Source organism: Monopterus albus, unplaced genomic scaffold (genome assembly GCF_001952655.1).
Source record: "Monopterus albus unplaced genomic scaffold, M_albus_1.0 scaffold40.1, whole genome shotgun sequence".
Lineage (NCBI taxonomy): Eukaryota > Metazoa > Chordata > Actinopteri > Synbranchiformes > Synbranchidae > Monopterus > Monopterus albus.
This window is the reverse complement of record NW_018127920.1, coordinates 4,761,411-4,785,314: the sequence shown is the minus strand read 5'-3', so window position 1 is coordinate 4,785,314 and position 23,904 is coordinate 4,761,411. Positions and strand designations below refer to the sequence as shown.

The following is a 23,904-nucleotide window of genomic DNA, read 5'->3' as shown; positions in this document are numbered from 1 at the left end:
ACGTCACATCACTAGCTGGGGCAGGAGAGGTGGAACGGAACAGGAAAAATAACACAAAGCACAAAAACAGGAAGCAAGTCCAAATTGTAACAGATATGTTTTGCGGAGTATTTCAAATAAAACATTATAGAACAAAGTTGTATAATGTAACTATAAAATTTATCAAAAATGCACCTAATTTTGCAACATAAAATTACCGTATGCAATGATTGATTCAGGTACAATATAACCTCCTCTCTGCTCCACCAGTTCCTCAGAATTTGGCATTGTATTGTTTTATGAGAACACAGAATATATAATGAATCACTCCCCATCTCTTCTTCCCACACTAATTCTAGGTGAAAACTAATGGATCAACAATCCCACTGTCTATGGTAAGTAACAAATTTTATTTTTAATATATTCTAGCAGACATTGAACTGAATACCTGTACACTGAATTGATACAGTGCATGTAAACACTTGTAGCTTGGTCCAGGCTCTAGGGCCTCAGAGCAGACTCCTCTTCCCACCATCCAGCCGGACCTCATGGATGCCCCAAACAACTCTGTAGCTGCTCCACTGAAGATGCTGGAGCCAGAGATCCTCCGAGGTCACATACCAGCAGGACACATCCCCAAACCTGTTGTTATAGCTGACTATGTGGCGTGAGTATTGCCTTCTCAGTCACATTTTCAAATATGTGTATTTCATATACTTGTTTGAGATACAGTACAAATGATTCTGGTGGGAAGGTTCTCAAAAACATTCTTCAATAAAGATTTGGTTGTAGTGCCTTATAGCATTCCACCATTGCAAAGTCAGCCAACTCTGCTAAAAATTGATGATTCTGACTGGTATAGGTAGTATATGATGGTAGCAGGCAGGGCATACATGGAACGCCATAACCAAGTGGCTGGCATGGTGCACAGAAACATCTGTGCCGAGTACAGGCTGGAAGCCCCAGAGTCAAAATGGGATACACCTCCAAAGGTGGTTGAGAATGACCAAGCTAAGATCCTGTGAGACTTCCAGATACAAACTGACAAACTGGTAATGGCCAACCATCCGGACACAGTAGTAGTGGACAAACAGAAGAAGAAGGCTGTAGTGATAGATGTAGAAATCCCAAGCGATAGCAACATCAGGAAGAAGGAACACGAGAAGCTCGAGAAATACCAAGGATTGAAAGAAGAGCTAGAAAAGATGTGGAAGGTGAAGGCACAAGTGGTCCCCGTGGTAATAGGAACATTGGGGGCTGTGACCCCCAAACTGGGAGAGCGGCTCCAAGATCCCAGGAACAACATCTGAGATCTCTGTCCAGAAGAGTGCAGTGCTAGGAACAGCTAAGATACTGTGCAGGACCCTCAAGCTCCCAGGCCTCTGGTAGAGGACCCGAGCTTGATGGAAGGAGTAAGACCACCCCAAAGTGGGGGGCGAGTGGGGAATTTATATATATGTATATATACCCAGCTGTACCCAGCCACAGGGATCAAAAGGGGCCATTGTGAACCATCCATGAAATTCAGAAAAACACATAACATCTGGACAGTAGTTGTGCTAGATGGATGGACTAATATTGTCATCCTCACATTATGCCATTGAAGATGTATTGTCTTCTGCCCTGTTTCTATAGGAAGTACCCCAGCATTCGTTCAGAGGAGGAGAGGGACAGGTACAAGGCTGTGTTCAATGACCAGTACGCTGAATACAAGGAGCTGCACGCTGAGGTTCAAGCAATGGCCAAGAAATTTCAAGAGATGGATGAGATGATACAGAACCTCCCCTCTCGCCCTTCCAGCCAAATGGTATGAATCTCACTCAACTCTACAAAAACAAACACACAGGAACACACTTTGATGCAGACTGCTTAACTATATCAGGTAACATTTTTTTTTTTTCAGGAGCAGGAGCGGATCGATAGCATTTTAATGGAATATCAGAGGAAGAAAATGGTGAGTATACATCATAAAATGTTATTTATGATATACAATGTCATTCGTTGAGTGGTTGTTTTTGTGCCACCAACTTTATGTTCTGGTTAAAAGCACAACTCAGCAAAACAGCACATATCAGGGTAAGCAGCATGATCCTCTTATTGCCTTCCAAATAAACCAGATTTTTATGTGAATCATGTCTAGCACTTTTCTTCAAACCTGACCCACAGTAAACACAGCCTGGAATGGCCATTATGCTAATCTATAGGGCAACTGGTTCTCCCCTTATGCTCCTGAACAAAATAAGAAAAATCAAGTCAATCAATCAATCAAAAACGTTATTGCCAAATATATTAAAATACAAGGAATTTGAGTCCAGCTTGATGTCCCCCGATGTGCACCAAATAAAACTGAAAAAAAAAAACAATAAGAAGACAACCATCTATTTCTAAATATGTACATATATACATGTTAATAAATAGCTATTTTATGTACTATGATTACATCTACAAGTTATTGGACTGTGATGTTTGGTCTATCTTGTTATACTGTACATATAAACATGGGTTAACTGCTCATGAGAGTGATGTTCTGAGGGATAGAAACTGTCCTTGTGTCTGTTACGTCATCCAGAGGGGAGGAGTTCAAACAGTTTGTGTCTAGGGTGTGAGGCGTCTGCAGAAATTTCTCTGCCCCCATCTGACCCGTGAGGTGTACAAGTCCTCCATGGAGGGCAGACTGGCACTGTTGATTCTTTCTGCAGCCCTGACTGTCTGTTGGAGTCTGTTCCTGTCCTGTTTGGTTGCTGAGCTAAACCAGACAGTGATGGAGAAGCAGAGAACAGACTCAATGATTCCTCTGTAGAACTGTATCAGTGGCTCCTAGGGTAGGTTGAACTTCCTGAGCTGACGCAAGAAGTACATCTTCTGCTGTGCCTTCTTGGTGATGGTCCTGATGTTGGACAACCACGACTCTAAACTGCTGATACAGTGTTGCTTAGTATGGTGAGGGGAGATGGGGTGGGGGGCTCTTCCTAAAGTCCACTGTCATTTCCACTTTTCTGAGCGTATTCAGCTCTAGGTTGTTGCATCTGCACCACAGGTCCAGCTGTTCAACCTCCCATCTGTACACCAACTCATCACCATCTCGGATATGTTGTCTGGGGGTAGATCCTGAGTCAGCTGTTTAGGAGTCTAATGGCAGAGGGAAAGAAAGAGTTTTTTATAAACAGGAACTGCTAGCAGCTGAAGCAGTAGGACTTTTTGTAATGTCAATTGGTTTATACCAAGGACTCAAATATGCAAACTATACGTCCAAATACAAGCTTAATTTAGAGACTGTCTACAAAGAGCATGCAAGTTGGCCAGAAAAGCTTTTCATATTTTTCACAGGTGCCCAATCAAGCCTATTGAGTGAGCTGAACAGAAAATGATTCAGTCTAGAAAAAGTCCAACAACCTGAAATCTTTAACTCTGAATAAAGAATATACACCGTGTTAAACAGGTACAGATAGTAGTTTTGTGCTAATATAAAGCTAGGTCATGCACTTTAGGCAGGAATCGTCAGGAAATTGCTAGATAGTACAAGGAACAAATGGATTCATAAAAATGTGGCCCTCTATTTCATTTATTTGTTTCTTATTTTTTTAATAGTAACTAGAGATGCACCATTTGCAATTTTCTTAGTCGATTGATGTTTTTTTATGTCTGACATGCTGATTCTGATTATCTTTCTATCTAAGAACTAATTGAGAGCATACACATTCTGTTCCAGGTGCATCAACCAAAATTTGGTCATAGTACTTGATTGTTTGAGTTAAGACAGGAATTCTCTGTGTTGTTGACATAATCAGCGAGTAATACTTGGTAACCATGTTGTCATCAGCCTGCAAAAACTATTATGAGCAATTAGTTTATTTATGCATACAGTATTGTTCAAAATAATAGCAGTACAATGTGACTAACCAGAATAATCCAGGTTTTTAGTATATTTTTTATTGCTACATGGCAAACAAGTTACCAGTAGGTGCAGCAGATTCTCAGAAAGCAAACAAGACCCAGCATTCATGATATGCATGCTCTTAAGGCTGTGCAATTGGGCAATTAGTTGAAAGGGGTGTGTTCAAAAATATAGCAGTGTGGCATTCAATCAGTGAGGTCATCAATTTTGTGAAATAACAGGTGTGAATCAGGTGGCCCCTATTTAAGGATGAAGCCAGCACTTGTTGAACATGCATTTGAAAGCCTGAGGAAAATGGGTCGTTCAAGACATTGTTCAGAAGAACAGCGTACTTTGATTAAAAAGTTGATTGGAGAGGGGAAAACCTATAAAGAGGTGCAAAAAATTATAGGCTGTTCAGCTAAAATGATCTCCAATGCCTTAAAATGGAGAGCAAAACCAGAGAGACGTGGAAGAAAACGGAAGACAACCATCAAAATGGATCGAAGAATAACCAGAATGGCAAAGGCCCAGCCAATGATCAGCTCCAGGATGATCAAAGACAGTCTGGAGTTACCTGTAAGTACTGTGACAGTTAGAAGACGTCTGTGTGAAGCTAATCTATTTTCAAGAATCCCCCGCAAAGTCCCTCTGTTAAAAAAAAGGCATGTGCAGAAGAGGTTACAATTTGCCAAAGAACACATCAACTGGCCTAAAGAGAAATGGAGGAACATTTTGTGGACTGATGAGAGTAAAATTGTTCTTTTTGGGTCCAAGGGCCACAGACAGTTTGTGAGATGACCCCCAAACTCTGAATTCAAGCCACAGTACACAGTGAAGACAGTGAAGCATGGTGGTGCAAGCATCATGATATGGGCATGTTTCTCCTACTATGGTGTTGGGCCTATTTATCGCATACCAGGGATCATGGATCAGTTTGCATATGTCAAAATACTTGAAGAGGTCATGTTGCCTTATGCTGAAGAGGACATGCCCTTGAAATGGTTGTTTCAACAAGACAATGACCCCAAACACACTAGTAAACGAGCAAAGTGTTGGTTCCAAACCAACAAAATTAATGTTATGGAGTGGCCAGCCCAATCCCCGGACCTTAATCCAATCGAGAACTTGTGGGGTGATATCAAAAATGCTGTTTCTGAAGCAAAACCAAGAAATGTAAATGAATTGTGGAATGTTGTTAAAGAATCATGGAGTGGAATAACAGCTGAAAGGTGCCACAAGTTGGTTGACTCCATGCCACACAGATGTGAAGCAGTTATAAAAAACTGTGGTCATACAACTAAATATTAGTTTAGTGATTCACAGGATTGCTAAATCCTAGAAACAAAAACGTTTCTACAACATAGTTTTGTGTTTGTACAGTCAACGGCAGACACTGCTATTTTTTTGAACACACCCCTTTCAACTAATTGCCCAGTTGCACAGCCTTAAGAGCGTGCATATCATGAATGCTGGGTCTTGTTTGCTTTCTGAGAATCTACTGCACCTACTGGTAACTTGTTTGCCATGTAGCAATAAAAAAAAATACTAAAAACCTGGATTATTCTGGTTAGTCACATTGTACTGCTATTATTTTGAACAATACTGTATGAGAAGGGAAGTAAAATATAAGACAATGGAGATTCTGTGCTTAGCCTGTGAAAGTAGTTGTCTATGGCTTCAGAAAGTCTGAAATAACCCTGGAAATGTCATCAGTGGTATTTCATTAGCTACTAATAATTTAAAACTGAAAACCTGCATTAGAAACTGTGTTTATGGTATTTGAAAGAAGGCATGTAATCATAATCCCTATGTTGTCATGGAACTTTGATATGACTTCTACATGGCTTTCTGTAATCATGCTGGACTGCCCCATTACCCAAAATGTTCTTCTTTTCTGAGTCGTTCATGTTTGCATGTGTTAGTGAAAACTATTCCAAACCTTCAACATGTATTGTACTGCTTATATGTGACTGTATTGCCCATACAGTAACCCACCAGTGAAATTCTGTGATTCTTTGACTACCATAGAAACTGTCCCTTGATATACTGGCATTCTGTCACAAAGAAAGAAAGCAAAATATTTAACAGATTTATTTTTGTTTTTCTTGTTAGGACCCAACATATTTGGAAAAAAGAGAGAGATGTGAGTACCTCAAGAACAAGCTGTCTCATATCAAGCAGAAGATTCAGGAGTATGACAAGGATAGCAACTAAACACTGCACCTGAACACCAGCACACCTGGAATCCCATATGCAGTTTGCATCTACGTACAGTACACGGTCATACTCGCTTGCAGAGAGAACATAGTACTGGGACTGAGGGGAGAAGGGAACAGGAGTATGTCCCCCCCGTCACTGTTGGTGTACATATCATTGTTGGTTTTAGACACACTGTTATCACATCAGAACAAGTGCCCGTGCCATCATGGCAGTTGTTTTCATGACAGACCTATATAAATAATTCTGATAGGCAGAAACATCATCCATAAGTGGGATCTGAAAAGATGGACAGAATGCAGAAAGCTGTAATGGACCAGGTGTAACCTAAATAAGTGATTATATGTATGTACAGTGACCATACCCTGATGCATATGACATTTTGAAGGATCATTTGGGAAAATAAGCTTTTTTTCCATTTCACCCAGAGATGAGAAAATTATGAATTTAATCCATGCATGTCTAGTCTGGTATTTAGACTAGTTTAGCAACAAAGACTTGAAACTGCTAGACTAACGTCATCACAAGCAACCCATGCCCATTTGTGTATGTTGCTATGGATACTTGTATAAAACTCATTAGATACTTGTTTTTTTCCCTATGAAGTAAATTATAATTATACAAGATTTGAAATGATCTTTTCATCTGAGTATGGGCAAGATGACAATCAGTTTTAAAGGAAACATCACACATTAAGTGTAAATGGGGTCTTAAGACTGGCTAGCTAGACACTGAAGACAATTCAGTGAAGATTATGTAAATAATGCTGACTCAGAGTTTGCTAGATAGGATATACTTATGTACTATACAGTATGTGCAGATGTGTCATACTGTGAAGGTTTAGGTACTTGCCATAATGCTTTCTGTATGCTGTTGTTGGTTTTTATACTGAATTTCTTCTCCCCATTAGTATTTTCTTGAACTGTGAAGCATAATGTGAAGATTTACTAAATGCTCTACATAGTAGACTGGGTGAACTGTCTCTCAAGCTGTCACTGAAATCACAATGTAATATAACAGATGACTTTTTAAATTAACTATAATCACTTTTTTGTAAACTCCTTTTTTACAGTACATTAATATGTTTGATTGGTTATGTGTTCATGTATATTATTGTTTTGTATCATAGCCACAGTGTCCTAATCCTCCATGCCAATTATGCACCTTTTTATACGCTTGTATTTTGTTTTTTTTTATTTCAGCCAATGCACTATTTGTATGACTTCTGTTATATCTGCAATTCACTGTTTCAGTCCAGCAGCTGCCTAAGCACAGTTTGTAGGGCAGTGGTAATGCATAAGAACAGCTCAGGAAATTAAGGCTAGTATAAAAACAGTAAACTCAAAACAATATTACATGTTCCCAGTTTATATTTTTATTTGTTGTAAGTCATGTTGAGTTGATGAGTTCCTGATTTATACTAAGTAGGTTATATACAGTGGTGAGAAAAATACTAAGCCATTTGGAATTAGCTGCATTTATTTGTAAATTTCTGTTTGTTTTTTTAAAGGGGGGTATTCCAGAAAGCTGGTTTAGTGTTAACTGAGTACAGGGTTGGACTCCCTTTTGTCTTCATAGCATAGATCCAACAAGGTGCTGGAAAAATTGGCATTTAAATGATGGTCAGCTGGTGCCAAGGAGCCCAAAGTGTACCAAGAAAATATCCCCCACACCATTACACCACCGCCGCCGCCATCCTGAACCGTTAATACAAGGCAGGATGGATCCATGGTTTTATGTTGTTTATGCTAAATTCTGACCCTACCATCCAAATGCTGCAATAGAAACTTATCAGACCGAGCAACCTTTTTCCAAATTTCTGTTGTCCAACTTTGGTGAGCCCTTGCAAATTGTAGCCTCGGTTTCCTGTTCTTAACTAACAGGAGTGGCACTCAGTGTGATCTGCTGCTGCTGTAGCCCATCTGCTTCATGGTTCATCATTTTGTGCATTCAGAGATGCTCTTCTGCAAGCCTCAGATTTAACAAATGTTTATTTGAACTAGTCTGTCATATTTTCCTTAATGAGCAGTTGAACAGCAGGTGTACCTAATAAAGTGGCCGATCAGTATACATCTCCAACTGAGGTTCTGTCATTGCTGCTGATCCCAATGCTTAGGAGTAGGTAGAGGTAAAAGGAAACATACAGTACGAGGGGACATCATTTACCCCAAAATCTGCTTCCATGCCTTGACATCTATTGCCAACAGTTTAGTACTGTGGCTACTCTAGAAGAGCTGAGGTGACACCAAAGGCACAGCAGAGAATGTTCAGTGGTAGTGGATATAAATGATTCCTTCAGTGAGAATCCATGAGACTTTCTTGCTACTGAAGTTTGGTAAATCATGTCATGCTGATAAATTTGTAAAAAAAAAAAATCAAATGCCCTGAATATCTGTTCAATATAAGGTAACCTGGATAAATTGCCTGGAAAGCTCAATTTCTCATCCATGTCAATCATCAACTCTGGTACCTGCTTAAAATGGCTGTTCTGGTGGTAACCTATACAGCCTGGAGGACTGGTTTTGTGGGCCTGAATATTTGAAACTGTTTTCTAGGTGGCAGGTTTTGCAACACTGAGATGTTTTCTGCCTTGATTTTAATCTGCATGGCAGCTTTTCATGCTTCAGGTTAAACTAGATCAGTAGGACCACTTGGAAGACTAAAGTTTATGTAGAATTTGTACTAGTTCAAAAAGTTTATTTTGTATATTATTTATAATTTAAAAATATTGTTTTTAATATATGAATTGAGTAGGTATTCGTACACTTATCTGTACAACTGCTTTTTATATGATGTATGGGAAATGATTTAAACACTAATAATGAACAAGCCTGTAAATACTGGCCCATGAGTTCGGTTTTAGAATGGTAATACCAAATCTAACACAGAAACTGTTGCATTTCAAACCAGCCCCACAACTAAAAGTACAAATACCTCACAGTGACAAAGCCCAACATTCTAGTGACTTTGGGTGTGGTGTCCCTGGAAGAGTAAACGTTGCTAGTGCTGCTTGAATTTGTCAACAAAGGTGTTGTGGGAGAGGACAGGTTATTCCTGTATGACATGGGGAGGAGCCCACGTAATGACACACACCTGTAGCGCGTTTCTTTGCGCTCCTCGAGCACGCTGCGCAGAGGAAGCGGATGCGCGCTTGTTAGGTGTTGTTGTGTTCATCACGTCGCAGACCTCATCGGGTCCATCATATCAGGTGGGTTCATTTCAAAACTAGAGCCGAAGTTTGTGGCCTGGATTTTATAGAAGATGATTTAGGCTACACGTTAAAGCTTTTATAGTGGTCCAAGATATCCGACAGCATTTGTAAGGAAATATCACAGGTTTAATGACACAATTTTTAAGGAGACATTTTGCCCCGCATTAGGCTGTTACTTTTTAAAACATCAGGTTTCATTACTGTCAAATTTACAGTGGCAAACTAAAATTATAATTTTTGAAAGGCTTACTTTCAAATGTGAATCAGTGATATTTGATTGACATTAGTCTGTTTTCCTGTTGAATGAAAGCCTCCTTTTAAATGATTTGGAGTGTAAATTGGAATATAGGCTAAACACATCAACTTCTGAATTAGAATTAATTAAAATAGAAGTGATAGATTGTCATCTTAGAGACCAAAATGGCTGCCAGCCTGTGTTATGATTGTATAGTCTGTAGTTTCACTGTTTGTGAAACTAGCAACCTGTTCAGTTTCACCTGTCACCTGTTTAATTTTAAGAACATAGTCTCAGTTTGTGTGCCACCCTCTTGCTGCTTCTCTGTTTCACAACAAACAAACCTCCAAGCACTAGGCTTGACTCTGTTGGTTGACTTCACAGCTCTCTGAATAACGTCAGTATTTGAAGAGTTGTTGAAATTGATTAAAGACAGCTACCCTTCATGACATATAAGAAAGGTATATGTGACATTTGACTAGTTTACTTCTGACAAAAAAAACTAATACTACAAATAAATCATGACCAGATTAAGACAAGCATTGTGTATTTTACATTTTTATGTTTTCATAGAGGCAGCCAGTGGTTTTCATCTATATCAGCATATTGTAAATTTTTGGTGCTGATATAAATGTGTCCATAGCACATAGTATCAAAATGTAACAAAAGCTGGCACAAATTTCTAGTTTTGCTTTATGCTTTAGTATGATTTGGAGTGTCTTTTTTTGACAGTTTTATTTAGACAAAGACTGTTTGCATGTTACCTAAGACTTGATCGGTGTCTTTTAAAGTTAGAAGAAAGAGATGTTGAAGAAAAAAATGATATTTGTCAGAGAAGGTGTTACAGAAACATATGTTTTGGTACACTGTAATTCATTTAAAGTTTGTTCTATTTAGAAGTGCAAGTTCTGCTGCTACCTTAAATAGGAGTTAACTGAACTTACCTGTAGTCTGAATACATTCAGCACTGTTTTATGGAGTTTGCAAATGTAAAACTAACTTCAGAAAAGAAGTTGAAGGAAGTAGAAGTTCTAAGTTGAATTGACTTGAAATAATAAAACTGTTCTTATTAAGATAGATTAGTTGATTCCACAAAATTTCTCTGTTTTACAGTGTACCAAAAATACCAAAAATTGGCATGACAATTTTCAAACAGCCTTGCATTCAGTACATAAACCCCAAATACAGTTTTAAGTCCTGATTAATTTGAAAGCCCTCCACCATTGTAAAAACACATGTTGTTGTATTACCCGATTCAATCAGTTTCTCTGTTTCTCTGTTTTTACAAAATCTGTAGTTTTGTGGGAGTTTTTTGTTTAGTTTTTTTCCTCTTTTAGCAGGGTGAGTGCCGATTAGATTTCAGTATGCCAACTAACAGACACAGCCCCCCGCCATACCAGCCAAGGGGTAGTAAACAGTAAGTTGACCTACTTTTATCCTCTCGCTACTGCACTGCTGCCCTCATGCCTCTGTCACACACAGACACATGTTAGATATTGTATATCTGCAGATAGATTTTTCCCACCAGCTTTATTAAAAGATTTTTTTTAATCACATTTTTTATATGGCACTTTAAAAACAGCATCCAGTTGACCAGAGTACTTTACATGGCAGAATAAAATCACAATAAATAAAATAAATAAGATCAGTGCAAAAAATAAAACAGCACAATAACACAGACACACAGATGACATACATTCATAAATGTATAAATTAAAAGGAATGCATCAGGTCCTACTAGGTATTAAAAGCCAAGGCAAATAAATATGTTTTAAGCAATGTTTAAAAGTACTGAGGTCAGTAGCTGACCTAACAATAAAACGTAGACTATTCCACAATTTAGGGGCTGCAACAGCAAATGGAACCTCTAAAAGAAACTGGCTTGAAGATCTGAGGGACCTTGTAGGTTTGTGCCAATGCATTAATTCGGTGAGGTAAGATGGTGCCAAACCATTAAGAGCCTCAAAAACAAAAATCAGTAACTTCAAATCAATTCTAAAACAGACTGGAAGCCAGTGGAGAGAAGCCACTACCGGGGTTATATGCTCAAATTTTCTAGTACTTGTTTTTTTTTTTTTTCTTTTTGTTTAAACACTAACTGCCCATCAAACACAGAATCTAGTTCATGGTTCTTGTGATTACATTTAGAGCCTTGCATGGTCAGACACATGCCTACATTAAGAGCTACAGTATGTATCCCGACAGCACCAGGTAGAATCTGAGGTCCTCTGGTCTGGGCCTACAGTTGGATGTTGTGCCTTGTTTACACAAAGACAGAGCAAACATTTGACATTTTTTTTGTTTGAGTTGGAATTAATTTCTTGACTTCCAGTTGGCACAGGAACTGTACCTAGCATTAAAGTATCCAAACCAAATGTGCATAAAACACAAAAAAAAAAGAAAAAAAAAGGAGAGATTTGATCTGTGGGTGACCCAGAGACAACGAGAACTGACCCAAATAGATGTTGTGACGATTAGACCTTAACAGAGAGCACACACACAGGCTATATATGGTCTATCAGTTGTGGATTGATTAACCAACAGCTGTGGTGTAAAAGAGCAGTAGTATATATTAATAATAATAGTAATGTCCTAAGAACCATGTAAATGTATGAAATCAACAAATATGCATGCTTCAGACTAAGGGGTATCTCAGCTTCAGTATCAGCGGCTCACTTGGCTTCTATAAAAGTTTTTAGTATGAATGTTGACCATGCCTTTTATGAAATATAGCATCAGCCAGGAGGTTACGGCTCCAAAAGCACAACGACTGCAGCTCCTCTCTCCTCTTCTGTCCCAGCCACAACAGCAGATACAGACACAGTGAACTCATGTCCAACCCAGCTTTTTCCTACTACCCAGGAGAGAATATGCTCCACTACTATCGCTGGAGTTCACCCCCGGGTGTGATGAAGATATTGTGTATCATCATCATCATCATGTGTGTGACTGTGTTTGCCTGTGTGGCCTCCACCTTTGTCTGGGACTACGATATGAGCCTCATGGGTATGGGAGGTGGCATTCTTCCAGGTTATGGAGGCGGTTATGGAGGCGGTTATGGAGGCGGTTATGGAGGCAGTTATGGAGGCAGTTATGGTTCCTATGGAAGTGGATCATATGGAAGTGGTTCCTCTGGCTATGGCAATGGAGGGTATATGGATCCCATGGCTGGCAAAGGCTTCATGATTGCCATCGCAGCCATTACCTTCATAGCTGTGCTCGTCATATTTGTGTTGGTTATTTCAAGGCAAAATGCAGCCCGGTCAGCAAAGTTCTACCTAGGTGCCATTATCATCTGTGCCATCTTGGCATTTCTAATGATCATTGCCACTATTGTGTACATGGTGGCAGTGAACCCATCAGCCCAGACCACAGGATCTGTGTACTACAGCCAAATCCGCCAGCTGTGTGCCCAGTACCAGACACAGCCCCAGGCCCAGGCCCAGGGCATCTTCCTCAACCAGTACCTTTACCATTACTGTGTGGTGGATCCCCAAGAGGTGTGACATGTTTGTTTTTTTGGGAGGGTATGGTACAGTATGTTTGGGCTCTACTGAGCAGGGTGTATGTACTGTGTAGTTCCTTTACCAACAGCACCCCAGTAATGGCTCCAGTAATTTGTGTGCATTGATAATCACAGCTATGTTGTTCAGTTTTAGCCAAATAGTCAACAGAAATGTTTCACTGATAGATAAAAACAACTATGAAAATAAAAATATTGCTTCAAAAGGTTTGAAAAATGCTTTAAAGGAATTGAATGGTACAAAGAGTAGCAAACATGTTCATGTTGTTCATTGTAATTTTCTGTTTATGAATATTGAAGTAATTTTATATATATAAAAAATCACAAGGAAAAACTAATTCTGGCTGCAGGATAAGATTATTTCTCTCGTTCTCAGTACTAATGTGCTTCCAGTGCTAAATTTAACCGTACACTAGAGATACTACAGATACAGGTGTTGTAATCAAGCTTCACTCGTACTTTTCTTTTTATAGACAATACTAATTTAAAAAAAGAAACAAAACCTATTAATTTAACAAGAAAAGCTTAGCTGATTCTTCTAAATTCCTGCATCATGTTTTACAGTGTATGTGATGCAGATTTACAAACAAATAGGTTTACCACATTTCCACTTACAGCCAGTACTGATAAGTCTAGACCATCCTGTTATTTAGTGAATGTCATTTCAGCCACTAACATTGTTTCTTGTCATTCCTGCAGGCCATAGCAATTGTTCTAGGCTTCTTGATAACTGTTGGCCTCATCATCTTGCTGGTGTATGCAGTCAAGACTCGTTCCCAGATGAGGAGATGGGGCGAAGACCGTGTTCTCTGGGAAGAAGTGAAGGTCCTCAATGGTGGTACACACAACAGTGTCGGGGAGTGGGTGAGTGCATGTGCATCTCTCTGTGGTTTCGGTGGTGGTTATATGTTGCTTGTATCCCCATCTTTATTGACACAGGGCTTCTGTTTGGCACAGTACAGTTTTAAGTGGCATTTATGAATGTAACTATGTATTGTAGTGTGTGCCAAAGTCATCCTGAGCCCATGTGGTTATATCACTTATAGAAGATTGACGATTCTTGATTCATTGTGACGTCTGAGGGATCAGAGAGCACGATCATCCAGCTTAGGCTTGTGCCCTTTATACACTGAAATCCCTCCAGATAACTTGAACTTTTTAATGATGTTCTGCACCACAGAAGGTGCCATATCCAAATCCCTTCCTATCTTTCTTTGAGGAACATTGTTTTTAAACATTTCAATAAATTTCTCACACATATGTTACAAACCGGCGGTCCTCGGCCCATCTTTGCTCCCAAAGGGCTCGGCCTTTCCTGGATGCCACTTTGTTGCCTGTTGACATCACCTGTTTCACATGGAATCATCATTTCATTGTTTTACCTCATTACTGGCCCTGTAATGCAGCCGTCCCAACTTTGTTTGGAATGTGCTGCAGCATCAGGATTGAAGTGAGTGTTTATTTAAGAATAAAACTGATGAGGTATCACATCAAATAATGTGCTGCTGTGTTGTTTTCAGTGTAATACAGGACATAGATGATTTACAAATCACAGTGTTTTTTTTTATTTCACATACTGTCCCAATGTTTTCTGATTTGGGGTTGTATTTAATAGAATGGGAACTGTGGTTGAGGACTATCACACTGCAAAATGCTCAGTTTTGTTCAAAGATGTTTATCTATAAACAGACTTCAAAGACTTCCACATGTCCAGAAAGAAAGAAAGAAAGAAAGAAAGAAAGTTTCAGCTTTTCACAGTTAGGGGTCACCACAGCGAATCGTCACACTGACGACTCACATGTTGCCACAGCTTTGAAATACATTATATTTGGGGATATCCTAAGGCCATGACTTAACCCTCCTGTTATGTTGCGGGTCAAATTGACCCACGAACATAACTGCTGTAAATGAGACAAATATTTGATATGTAGAAATGAACATAAATGTGTTCAACTATAGTTTTTTTTTTTCCCTCAGAGCACAGCTACATAAAATTACTTCAGTGAACTTGGCACAGAGTCTAATGTACTCTTTTGTGGCCCATTCTTAAAGAAAATGCAGAAACAACATGATGTATTTAAGTCAGGTGTGTGTGTGTGTGTGTGTGTGTGTGTGAGGCAAGGTTTGGGGCATGGAAGGATGGTTTCATTTGCAGTTTCTGGGTGTGGTCTGGTAAGCTACTTTTAAATGCTGTACTGTAATGATATGTTCTAATAATAGAAGCCTACCCAACAACTGCTAGAACATGACATATAACCATTTGAGTTGAAAAATAGGATTTATACAAATCTAAGTGTTCTTACATTTCCAGAAATGACACTGTCACAGTTTGCGTTCTTAGGACAGTGCAAAAGGGGTTACCGTGAAAATGACTTTCATACCAACACAGTTTACGTTCCAGGTGTGTGAACATTTCCAGCAATGCATTCAGACCTGACATGTCAGTATTTGTACTGACTGAGAGCTATCATCTGCCATCAACAGGAAGTTGGTGGTAGTGGTTTCGGTGGTACTCAGGCATGCAGGGAGAAGCAGAGGAACCGGTTGGTCCATGTGAATGACTCGTACTACCAGACTGTTTATCATACATTGAGAGGAGGCTCAACAAAATCTGACCAAAACCTTAGGCAAGAGAGTAATGGATATCTTTGTAACACAATGGCTGGAATCGAGACAAAAAAATCCCATAACAGTTTTCTTAATTGGCTGTGCTGTTATTTCTGTATACTTTAACAAGTAACACATGAGTTGAAGTACCTTAACCTGGCCCCCATATCTTCATCAGGGGTCAAACAGCAGAAATAAGTAACAAACAAGGCATCCTGTTGGATAATTACATCTTCAGTGATCAAATCATTTGTCACCTGCTTTGTTCTCCTTTGCTGTTGTCGTTTTGGCCCTATCTTGTGGTCAAAGCAAAAAAAAAGAGATTTTAATGGAGTAATGCTTGTTAAAGGTAGGGTTGGCAATTGTTTAAAGAAGCTTTTTTTTTTTGTTACATATCTTGAAATTCTCTTTTTATCTCAATGACAATGAATACATGAAATGCATTGACAGCATAAAGAAATAAATCTATCATCTGTAGCAACAGCAGCACTCAAAAAAGCCAATAACTTTACTCAGTCTGAGCAAAGCCATTGGATGGCCTACCTGCCTGTCAGCCTTTTTTGTACTTGTGTGTACCTTATCCTTGGCATGAGCCAAGAATCTCCCAAAAGGTGTTGCAGATGTGTTACTGCTCTCTTTCCTTAGCTAAATCTAGTGAGCTATGGCAGAGAAGGTACCCACAGCATCTTTTGTTCACAAACGGAGCCCATTGTTACAGGCCAGGCCTTCCCCTTTGAGACAAATAGCCTTATAGGTAATAATGTTATTGTTGTACAGTGAGAAGACTACTGCATGGAACAGACTCCTTTTACATGCAGCCACGGGTGGGAAAAATACCAACAGTAGAAAGCTCTAACTGTATAGATACGATTCTAATATAGTTAACTGGGCATAAAGCCTGTGTTTTGAACTGCCTTAGCCTGCCTCCATCTTCACTTCTCCCCGCTGGAAAAGCACAGACTTCTAAGGCTAGTTACCAGCTATGAGCCAGAGCTAAAGCAGTTTAGCCATGAACCAGAGGTCCCCAACTACAGTTCAGGGCCACAGATCTGGGTGGGTAACACTGTGTTTGACAAAGTTACAACTAAAAAGAAGTTGGATGCTGCAAGAAGTAAAACCAGAATTAACATCAGTGTGGCTTATGAATGACATCAACAACCGAGAGAGCAAAAGGGGCTGAAAAGTGATGACATAAAAAAAAAAGTCAGGACAAGTTCAACCCTGTCTCCTAATTGCATTCTCATGTTCTGTTCGTGTTTTGTTGGTAGAATGTATCCTAAAGATTCAAATGTGATTTTTAATTCAGGAACACCCAAATGTTGATCAAAACAGAGCTTCTGGGTTACAACTGAAGAATGTCACACCTTATCTTTTGCTTCAGGTAAAAAATGTGTCTGGTGACCCAGAGATACCACTGAATGACTATAATGACAAAGCTAAGGGTTCCAGAGACTATCTAGACCAGCTTGACAACAACAAGCCTCTTTATTTGCCTGGGTAAGCTATGCAACATTCAGTGCACCGTTCAGGATATCTTTGCTTCATCTGTTTGAAATTTGACTGCTCTCATTTAAAAACTATTGACAAGGCTGGTAAAAAAATGTATAATCAATAATTCTATTTGCAGAGACTCAGACATTAGCGGATCTGTAGGAGGCCTGAAATCCAGGCCATGGACCAGGGACTATGACACTGGTGTGGAGTCTGGAGATGACCTAGAGGAGGATGACTTCAACATGTGAGTGGATGCACAGGGATCTGATACTCTAGCTAACAATAGTAATGATTATGAGTAAGTAATGATTATGACAAAAATATTAAGGAGCTTTTTGTATTTCTACACTATAAATCCATGTTATGTTTGCATTACCAAATGTTTCTACTAGATAGTATTATGAGTAATTGCTAGTAGTTGCATAGTAAATTGCCAAGGTCAGTTTGATTTTGTTTTTGTTTGTAGTTTGTTTCCTTCCATAGTGAATGAGCAAGAACGTTTGCACTACAAACGGGAATTTGAACGGGATTATCAGGAGTACAAGAGCCTGCAGACTGATCTGGACAACGTAAACCAGGACCTGGTTGACCTGGACAAAGAGCTAGACCAACTCCCTGAAAACAGTCCACAGTTCCTGGTGAGTGTGGCTGTGCCAGTTTCAGTTTTATCTCTTTGAAGTGATGATGGCTAGTTCAGCCTCTTTCAAAGATGTTGGTTGAGATAAAGATGGAAAAACTGTCTTGGGTGGATAATTTTGGCTACCTTTTTAAACTTTGGTCAAGAACTGGTCAAGTCTAGTCTATTTGGCTAACTGTTCTTGACTACAGTGCCTTGCGAAAGTATTCGGCCCCCTTGAACTTTGCGACCTTTTGCCACATTTCAGGCTTCAAACATAAAGATATAAAACTGTAATTTTTTGGGAAGAATCAACAACAAGTGGGACACAATCATGAAGTGGAACGAAATTTATTGGATATTTCAAACTTTTTTAACAAATAAAAAACTGAATAATTGGGCGTGCAAAATTATTCAGCCCCTTTACTTTCAGTGCAGCAAACTCTCTCCAGAAGTTCAGTGAGGATCTCTGAATGATCCAATGTTGACCTAAATGACTAATGATGATAAATAGAATCCACCTGTGTGTAATCAAGTCTCCGTATAAATGCACCTGCACTGTGATAGTCTCAGAGGTCCGTTTAAAGCGCAGAGAGCATCATGAAGAACAAGGAACACACCAGGCAGGTCCGCGATACTGTTGTAGAGAACTTTACAGCTGGATTTGGATACAAAAAGATTTTCCAAGCTTTAAACATCCCAAGGAGCACTGTGCAAGCGATAATATTGAAATGGAAGGAGTATCTGACCACTGCAAATCTACCAAGACCTGGCCGTCCCTCTAAACTTTCAGCTCATACAAGGAGAAGACTGATCAGAGATGCAGCCAAGCGGCCCATGATCACTCTGGATGAACTGCAGAGATCTACAGCTGAGGTGGGAGACTCTGTCCATAGGACAACAATCAGTCGTATACTGCACAAATCTGGCCTTTATGGAAGAGTGGCAAGAAGAAAGCCATTTCTTAAAGATATCCATAAAAAGTGTTGTTTAAAGTTTGCCACAAGCCACCTGGGAGACACACCAAACATGTGGAAGAAGGTGCTCTGGTCAGATGAAACCAAAATCGAACTTTTTGGCAACAATGCAAAATGTTATGTTTGGCGTAAAAGCAACACAGCTCATCACCCTGAACACACCATCCCCACTGTCAAACATGGTGGTGGCAGCATCATGGTTTGGGCCTGCTTTTCTTCAGCAGGGACAGGGAAGATGGTTCAAATTGATGGGAAGATGGATGGAGCCAAATACAGGACCATTTTGGAAGGAAACCTGATGGAGTCTGCAAAAGACCTGAGACTGGGACGGAGATTTGTCTTCCAACAAGACAATGATCCAAAACATAAAGCAAAATCTACAATGGAATGGTTCACAAATAAACATATCCAGGTGTTAGAATGGCCAAGTCAAAGTCCAGACCTGAATCCAATCGAGAATCTGTGGGAAGAACTGAAAACTGCTGTTCACAAACGCTCTCTATCCAACCTCACTGAGCTCGAGCTGTTTTGCAAGGCGGAATGGGCAAAAATTTCAGTCTCTTGATGTGCAAAACTGATAGAGACATACCCCAAGTGACTTACAGCTGTAATCGCAGCAAAAGGTGGCGCTACAAAGTATTAACTTAAGGGGGCTGAATAATTTTGCACGCCCAATTTTTCAGTTTTTTATTTGTTAAAAACGTTTGAAATATCCAATAAATTTCGTTCCACTTCATGATTGTGTCCCACTTGTTGTTGATTCTTCACAAAAAATTACAGTTTTATATCTTTATGTTTGAAGCCTGAAATGTGGCAAAAGGTCGCAAAGTTCAAGGGGGCCGAATACTTTCGCAAGGCACTGTATCTATCAAACCCCCTGGTGTTTCCTTAATTTTGTTGTTGTTGTTGGGAGTTAAAGCTATAGTATGCAACTTTTAAAAAATATTTTAGTTGTAGAAATCTTCTCCAAAAGGTATCTTAATGTGGAAAAGTACTGTCAAAGCCTCTGGTGACCCAGACCCATTAAACATCACTGGCAGCAGTGCACAGATATTGGTTTCTAAAGGGTTTTGAGCAGGATTGACCTTTCTAACCAGACTTTCACTTATTTCTGATTGATCAATAAGTTTTGTTGCATTTTCATTTCTTGTTTTTTCATAACAAATCTCTGAAGAGCTCCGCAGAGTATAGCAGGTTGTAGTAGAGCATAATGGAGCAGGGAGAGGGAGTGCTGGGCAGAGTAGAGTGGACAGATTTGGAGTTTCATGCTAGTGCTACCTTAAGTTACATAACCATAAGTGAGCATTATATTTAGTTTAGGTTAGTTTTCAGAGTATGTCATGCTAGGTTTAGGGATCATGCCTATTGATGGTGTTGCAGGAGATTTATTTCATTTTCATATAGGGTATGTGTGATTCACTGCCATTTATTGTTACTGGATTTACATTTCCCCTAATGTTACTGAAAATGCAATAATAGTGAAGTAAAATTGAGGTAAATGTATGCCACCACCATATTCAGTCACCTCTGAGTGGCTGAGAAACAGATTTGTGCCAATCTGAGATGGTGTTTTCTTCTGAGTGGTGACTTCAGATCATTAACCACTATCTTTCTAATCTCAGGATGCCATGAATGAATACACCAGACTGAAGAATCTCAAGAAGGTAAGGCATATCCAAGCACTATTAGCAGTGTTGTTTTTTATCGTGAAATACAGAGGTTGAATAGAGAAGGTTTTGTGATTTAACTCAGATTATTTGAATTATTTTCTATATCTGCAGTCCCCAGACTACCAGGTGAAGAAGAAAAGGTGCAAGTATCTCAAGTCCAAACTGTCATACATCAAGACAAAAGTTGGTGAATATGACCGCCGACCTTGAACCTTCATCTGTGACCTTCATAAAGGAATTAGAGATAAATCTGCAATTTCCCACCACGCTGTTTGAGTTTAAACTGTATGCAATCACTACAGTGAAAGCCTCTTGCCTCCATGCTGCAGTATATGTGTATCAAGTCAATCAAGATTATTTCCAGAAGATAAGGGATCAAGGAAATATGCATTTTTAAATCTCAAATTTAATGTGGTCTTTAATCAATTCTTCCTTTTTTTGAAGAAGAAGAACCGTTTTAGAAGAAAAATTGTTATATGAAATGTATTTTATTGTTTCTCTTCTGTGTTAATGTTTTTTTAAAGTATCAGTGACTTTTATGAAGCAGTTATTGTGCTTCATTAATAACTTTAAGATGATGCCTTACAGTTTGTCTGATGAGACATGAATTTGGCATCATAGTCACCAGCTATCACTTGTAAATGCTTATTTTTAGTATTTGTAAACCATTTTAATTGTTTGTAATAAGATCTGTTCTGTATTGAGTACTTTTTGTGCTGTCTTCTGTAAAGGATGAAATCTCTCACGTCTTGTGATTTTAAGTTCTTATTATGGAACTTTCTTGGTAGGTATTAAAAGGAAAAGCCTAAATGTGTCTTGCTAATTAATGGTGCCTTTGTTCCCATTTAGGTGTACCATAAGTCTTTTACTTTTAATGTTAGTGTTATTCAAAAGGGAATGAATAATCCCTCCCAGCCTATTAATCAACCCTAGACCTAAACATAGTTATAACTCATTTGAAAGCCTCACTCTGAATCTCTCACACCCAAACTGGAAAAACCAGTTCTATTTATTGTATACTGTCTACCTACTCCTTATTCAGAGTTTTTAACTGAATTCTCAAACTTGGTCTGATTTAGTGCTTAGTACAGATAAAATAATCATAGTGGGTGACTTTAATATTCTTGTAGATGCTAACAATGACAGCCTCAACAGTGCATTTAGTTCATTATTAGAACAACTGGCTTTTGTCAAACTATTTTTAATCACACTCTTGATCTTGTTCTGACATTGAAACTGAACACTTAATAGTTTTTCCCTCAAATCTTTTTCTATCTGACCATTCTGTAATAACTTTTGGATTTAAGGTTTAATGTATTATACACTGTGTGGGGAAAAAATCCATTACAGTAGACAATGCTGTTACCAAATTTAAGGAAATACTGTAGTTCCATCATTATTTACTTCAGGGCTGTGTGCCAACACAATGGGGGGCAACTATGATAACTTGACTCCCACACAAGTGAATAATCTTGTTGATAGTACTGCAGCCTCCCTGCATACGACACTTGATACTGTTGCCCCCTTTGAAAACAAGGGCAGTGAAACAGAGGAGGCCCTGTGGTACAGCTCACAGCTCTGCTCCCTAAAGCAGGCATCATGAAAAGTGGAAAAGCGGTTCCACAAAGTCAGAAGAGTTTTTCCTAACCTAGAAAGAAATAAAAAAAGAACATAAAAACATAAAAAAGCCCTATGTAGTGCCATAACTGCATATTATTCATCATTGATAGAGGAAAATAAGAACAAACCTAGGTTTCTTTTCAGCACTGTAGCCAGACTGACAAACAGCCACCGTGCTGTTGAACTTAATATTCCCTTAGATCTCAGTAGTAATGACATCACGGTGCCGTGTATGGCCCTCTTGGTAATGCGCTCCCTCATGTGTTTATTGTTTTTCCTTGTTTTCTCTGTCTTTTGAAACCCTTTTGGGATTGCCTTCACCAGAGAAGAGCTAATAAACATCAGACGACTCACTCCAAACACCTAAACTCCTATTTTTGCTAATGCAAAAAGCTGTGTGGACCTTCTGGTCAAAGGGGCAGCAGTCTTCTATTGGACCTGGAGAAAACGACGTCAAGGGAAATGAGTGGGGCCCCTGGTTAAGTCCCTCGACAGAGAGGGACCTGGACACCCCTCACATTTATCCATGGAGCAAATCTCCACTCTCTAGCCAAGAAAATGGATGAACTCTGACTTCTCATGCTCTGGTGCTCTACTATGCTTCATGGAGACTTGGCTCAACGACTCCATCTCAGACAGCACAATATAAATACAGGGGTTCTAGGTATACAGAACAGATTGCATAATGGAGTTATCCAGGAAAAGGAGAGGAGGAGGACCAACCTGAGCCCAGCAGAGGCCCAATCCATCTGGTGACAGCTCAAGGCTCAAATGGAGCGCCCCTTTCCCCTCATTACTCAGTCAATAAGGACAGGGCTGCCTTCAAGACATAGCTGGCCAACCCCTCCATCTGTCTCAGAGTCATGACCTTGTTACCTGAACCTGAGTTGAGCCAGGATCCACCTGCTCTCAACCCCGAGAGCTCACCATTTTGAGGAGCCTGTCTTGCTGTGTGTCCTGAGGGGTTACAAAGGAGGAGAGCCCAGAAGAAGGGTTGCTCTCAGAAAACCCCCTCTCACCAGCCTGTCTCCAAGCTGCAGCACCAGCCATCTCCCGAGCCGCAGCCTCAGCCAGTTCTCAAGTTACACTGCGTCTCCAGGAGATGAGGCTGGAGACAGAGATACCCAGTCAGCCCTGGGTCTCGAGGAGGCTGGTATTAATATTCCCTCTGGTGCAGCTGTTTCCTGGTGTGCCTGCGAGAACGTCCCCCCCTGGAGCTTCCACTCTTTGGCGCGCTGATGAAGACGTCCCCACCTAGAATTCAGCCCACCAGTGTGCCAACAAGAAAACCATTATTGGGGTTCCAATCTCTGTTCCTGTTCCCAAGCCTGGGACACTGACACTGCTCCTGTTCCAGTTCCTGAGTGAGTCGGCTGGGATACTGACACTGCCTCCGTCCCTGTATTCGAGGGGGTAGCGAGGACGCTGACACCACCGCAAAGTCTACCTCTGAGCAGGTCAACACCACTATCCAATCTTGTGCCAGAGTGGGTCGATGCTGCCTCTGCACCTGGTTTTGTGTGAGTCAAAACCACACCTGTTCTTGTTCCACAGCCTGTCAGCAAAGATGACCCCTCTGAATTGGTTGATCCAGGGTGTGCTGATGAAAGCGTCCACCAACATGAATGCTCCAGCTGATGCTTCTGCTCCTGTTTCTGAGTGGGTCAGCTGGGATGTCGACGCCACCTTTGTTCCTGTAGTCGAGCAGGTCAGTGAGGGTTCTGATGCTACCTCTGTTCCTGAACCCGAGCAGGTTGGCTGGGATGCCGACACTGCCTGTGGTCCAGCTCCCAAGTGGGCTGGTAGGAACATCGACACCGCCTCTGAACCTGCCCCCAATTGGGTCAGCAAGGGTGCTGACGCCGTCCTTGACCCTGT

General features: G+C 40.0%; 2 protein-coding genes across 4 annotated transcripts in view; both read left to right on the top strand.

Annotated features, from left to right (window-relative positions):
* marveld2b (MARVEL domain containing 2b) overlaps positions 1–8,147 on the top strand; it is a 14,437-nt gene extending 6,290 nt beyond the window's left edge. Inside the window, exons 3-7 of the mRNA XM_020599327.1 lie at positions 339–374; positions 468–646; positions 1,615–1,786; positions 1,883–1,933; positions 5,969–8,147. Of these exons, the coding sequence (XP_020454983.1) occupies positions 339–374; positions 468–646; positions 1,615–1,786; positions 1,883–1,933; positions 5,969–6,070 (540 nt within the window). The 3' untranslated portion in view covers positions 6,071–8,147. The remainder of the gene's footprint in view (positions 1–338; positions 375–467; positions 647–1,614; positions 1,787–1,882; positions 1,934–5,968) is intronic.
* A 921-nt stretch (positions 8,148–9,068) lies between these two features.
* Positions 9,069–21,206, top strand: oclnb (occludin b). Of its 3 annotated transcripts, none has more exons than XM_020599329.1 (9): positions 9,069–9,281; positions 10,860–10,936; positions 12,320–13,019; positions 13,742–13,906; positions 17,031–17,146; positions 17,277–17,387; positions 17,610–17,781; positions 20,359–20,400; positions 20,518–21,206. In XM_020599329.1, the coding sequence occupies exons 1-9, from the start codon at positions 9,132–9,134 to the stop codon at positions 20,614–20,616; spliced, it is 1,632 nt and encodes a 543-aa protein (XP_020454985.1). In that variant the 5' UTR covers positions 9,069–9,131; the 3' UTR covers positions 20,617–21,206. The 3 variants fall into 3 exon arrangements, with proteins under 3 accessions (XP_020454985.1, XP_020454984.1, XP_020454986.1); XM_020599328.1 differs by having other exon boundaries at positions 9,071–9,281; positions 10,857–10,936; XM_020599330.1 differs by lacking the exon at positions 9,069–9,281 and adding an exon at positions 9,292–9,391 and having other exon boundaries at positions 10,857–10,936.
* The last annotated feature ends 2,698 nt before the right edge of the window (positions 21,207–23,904 follow it).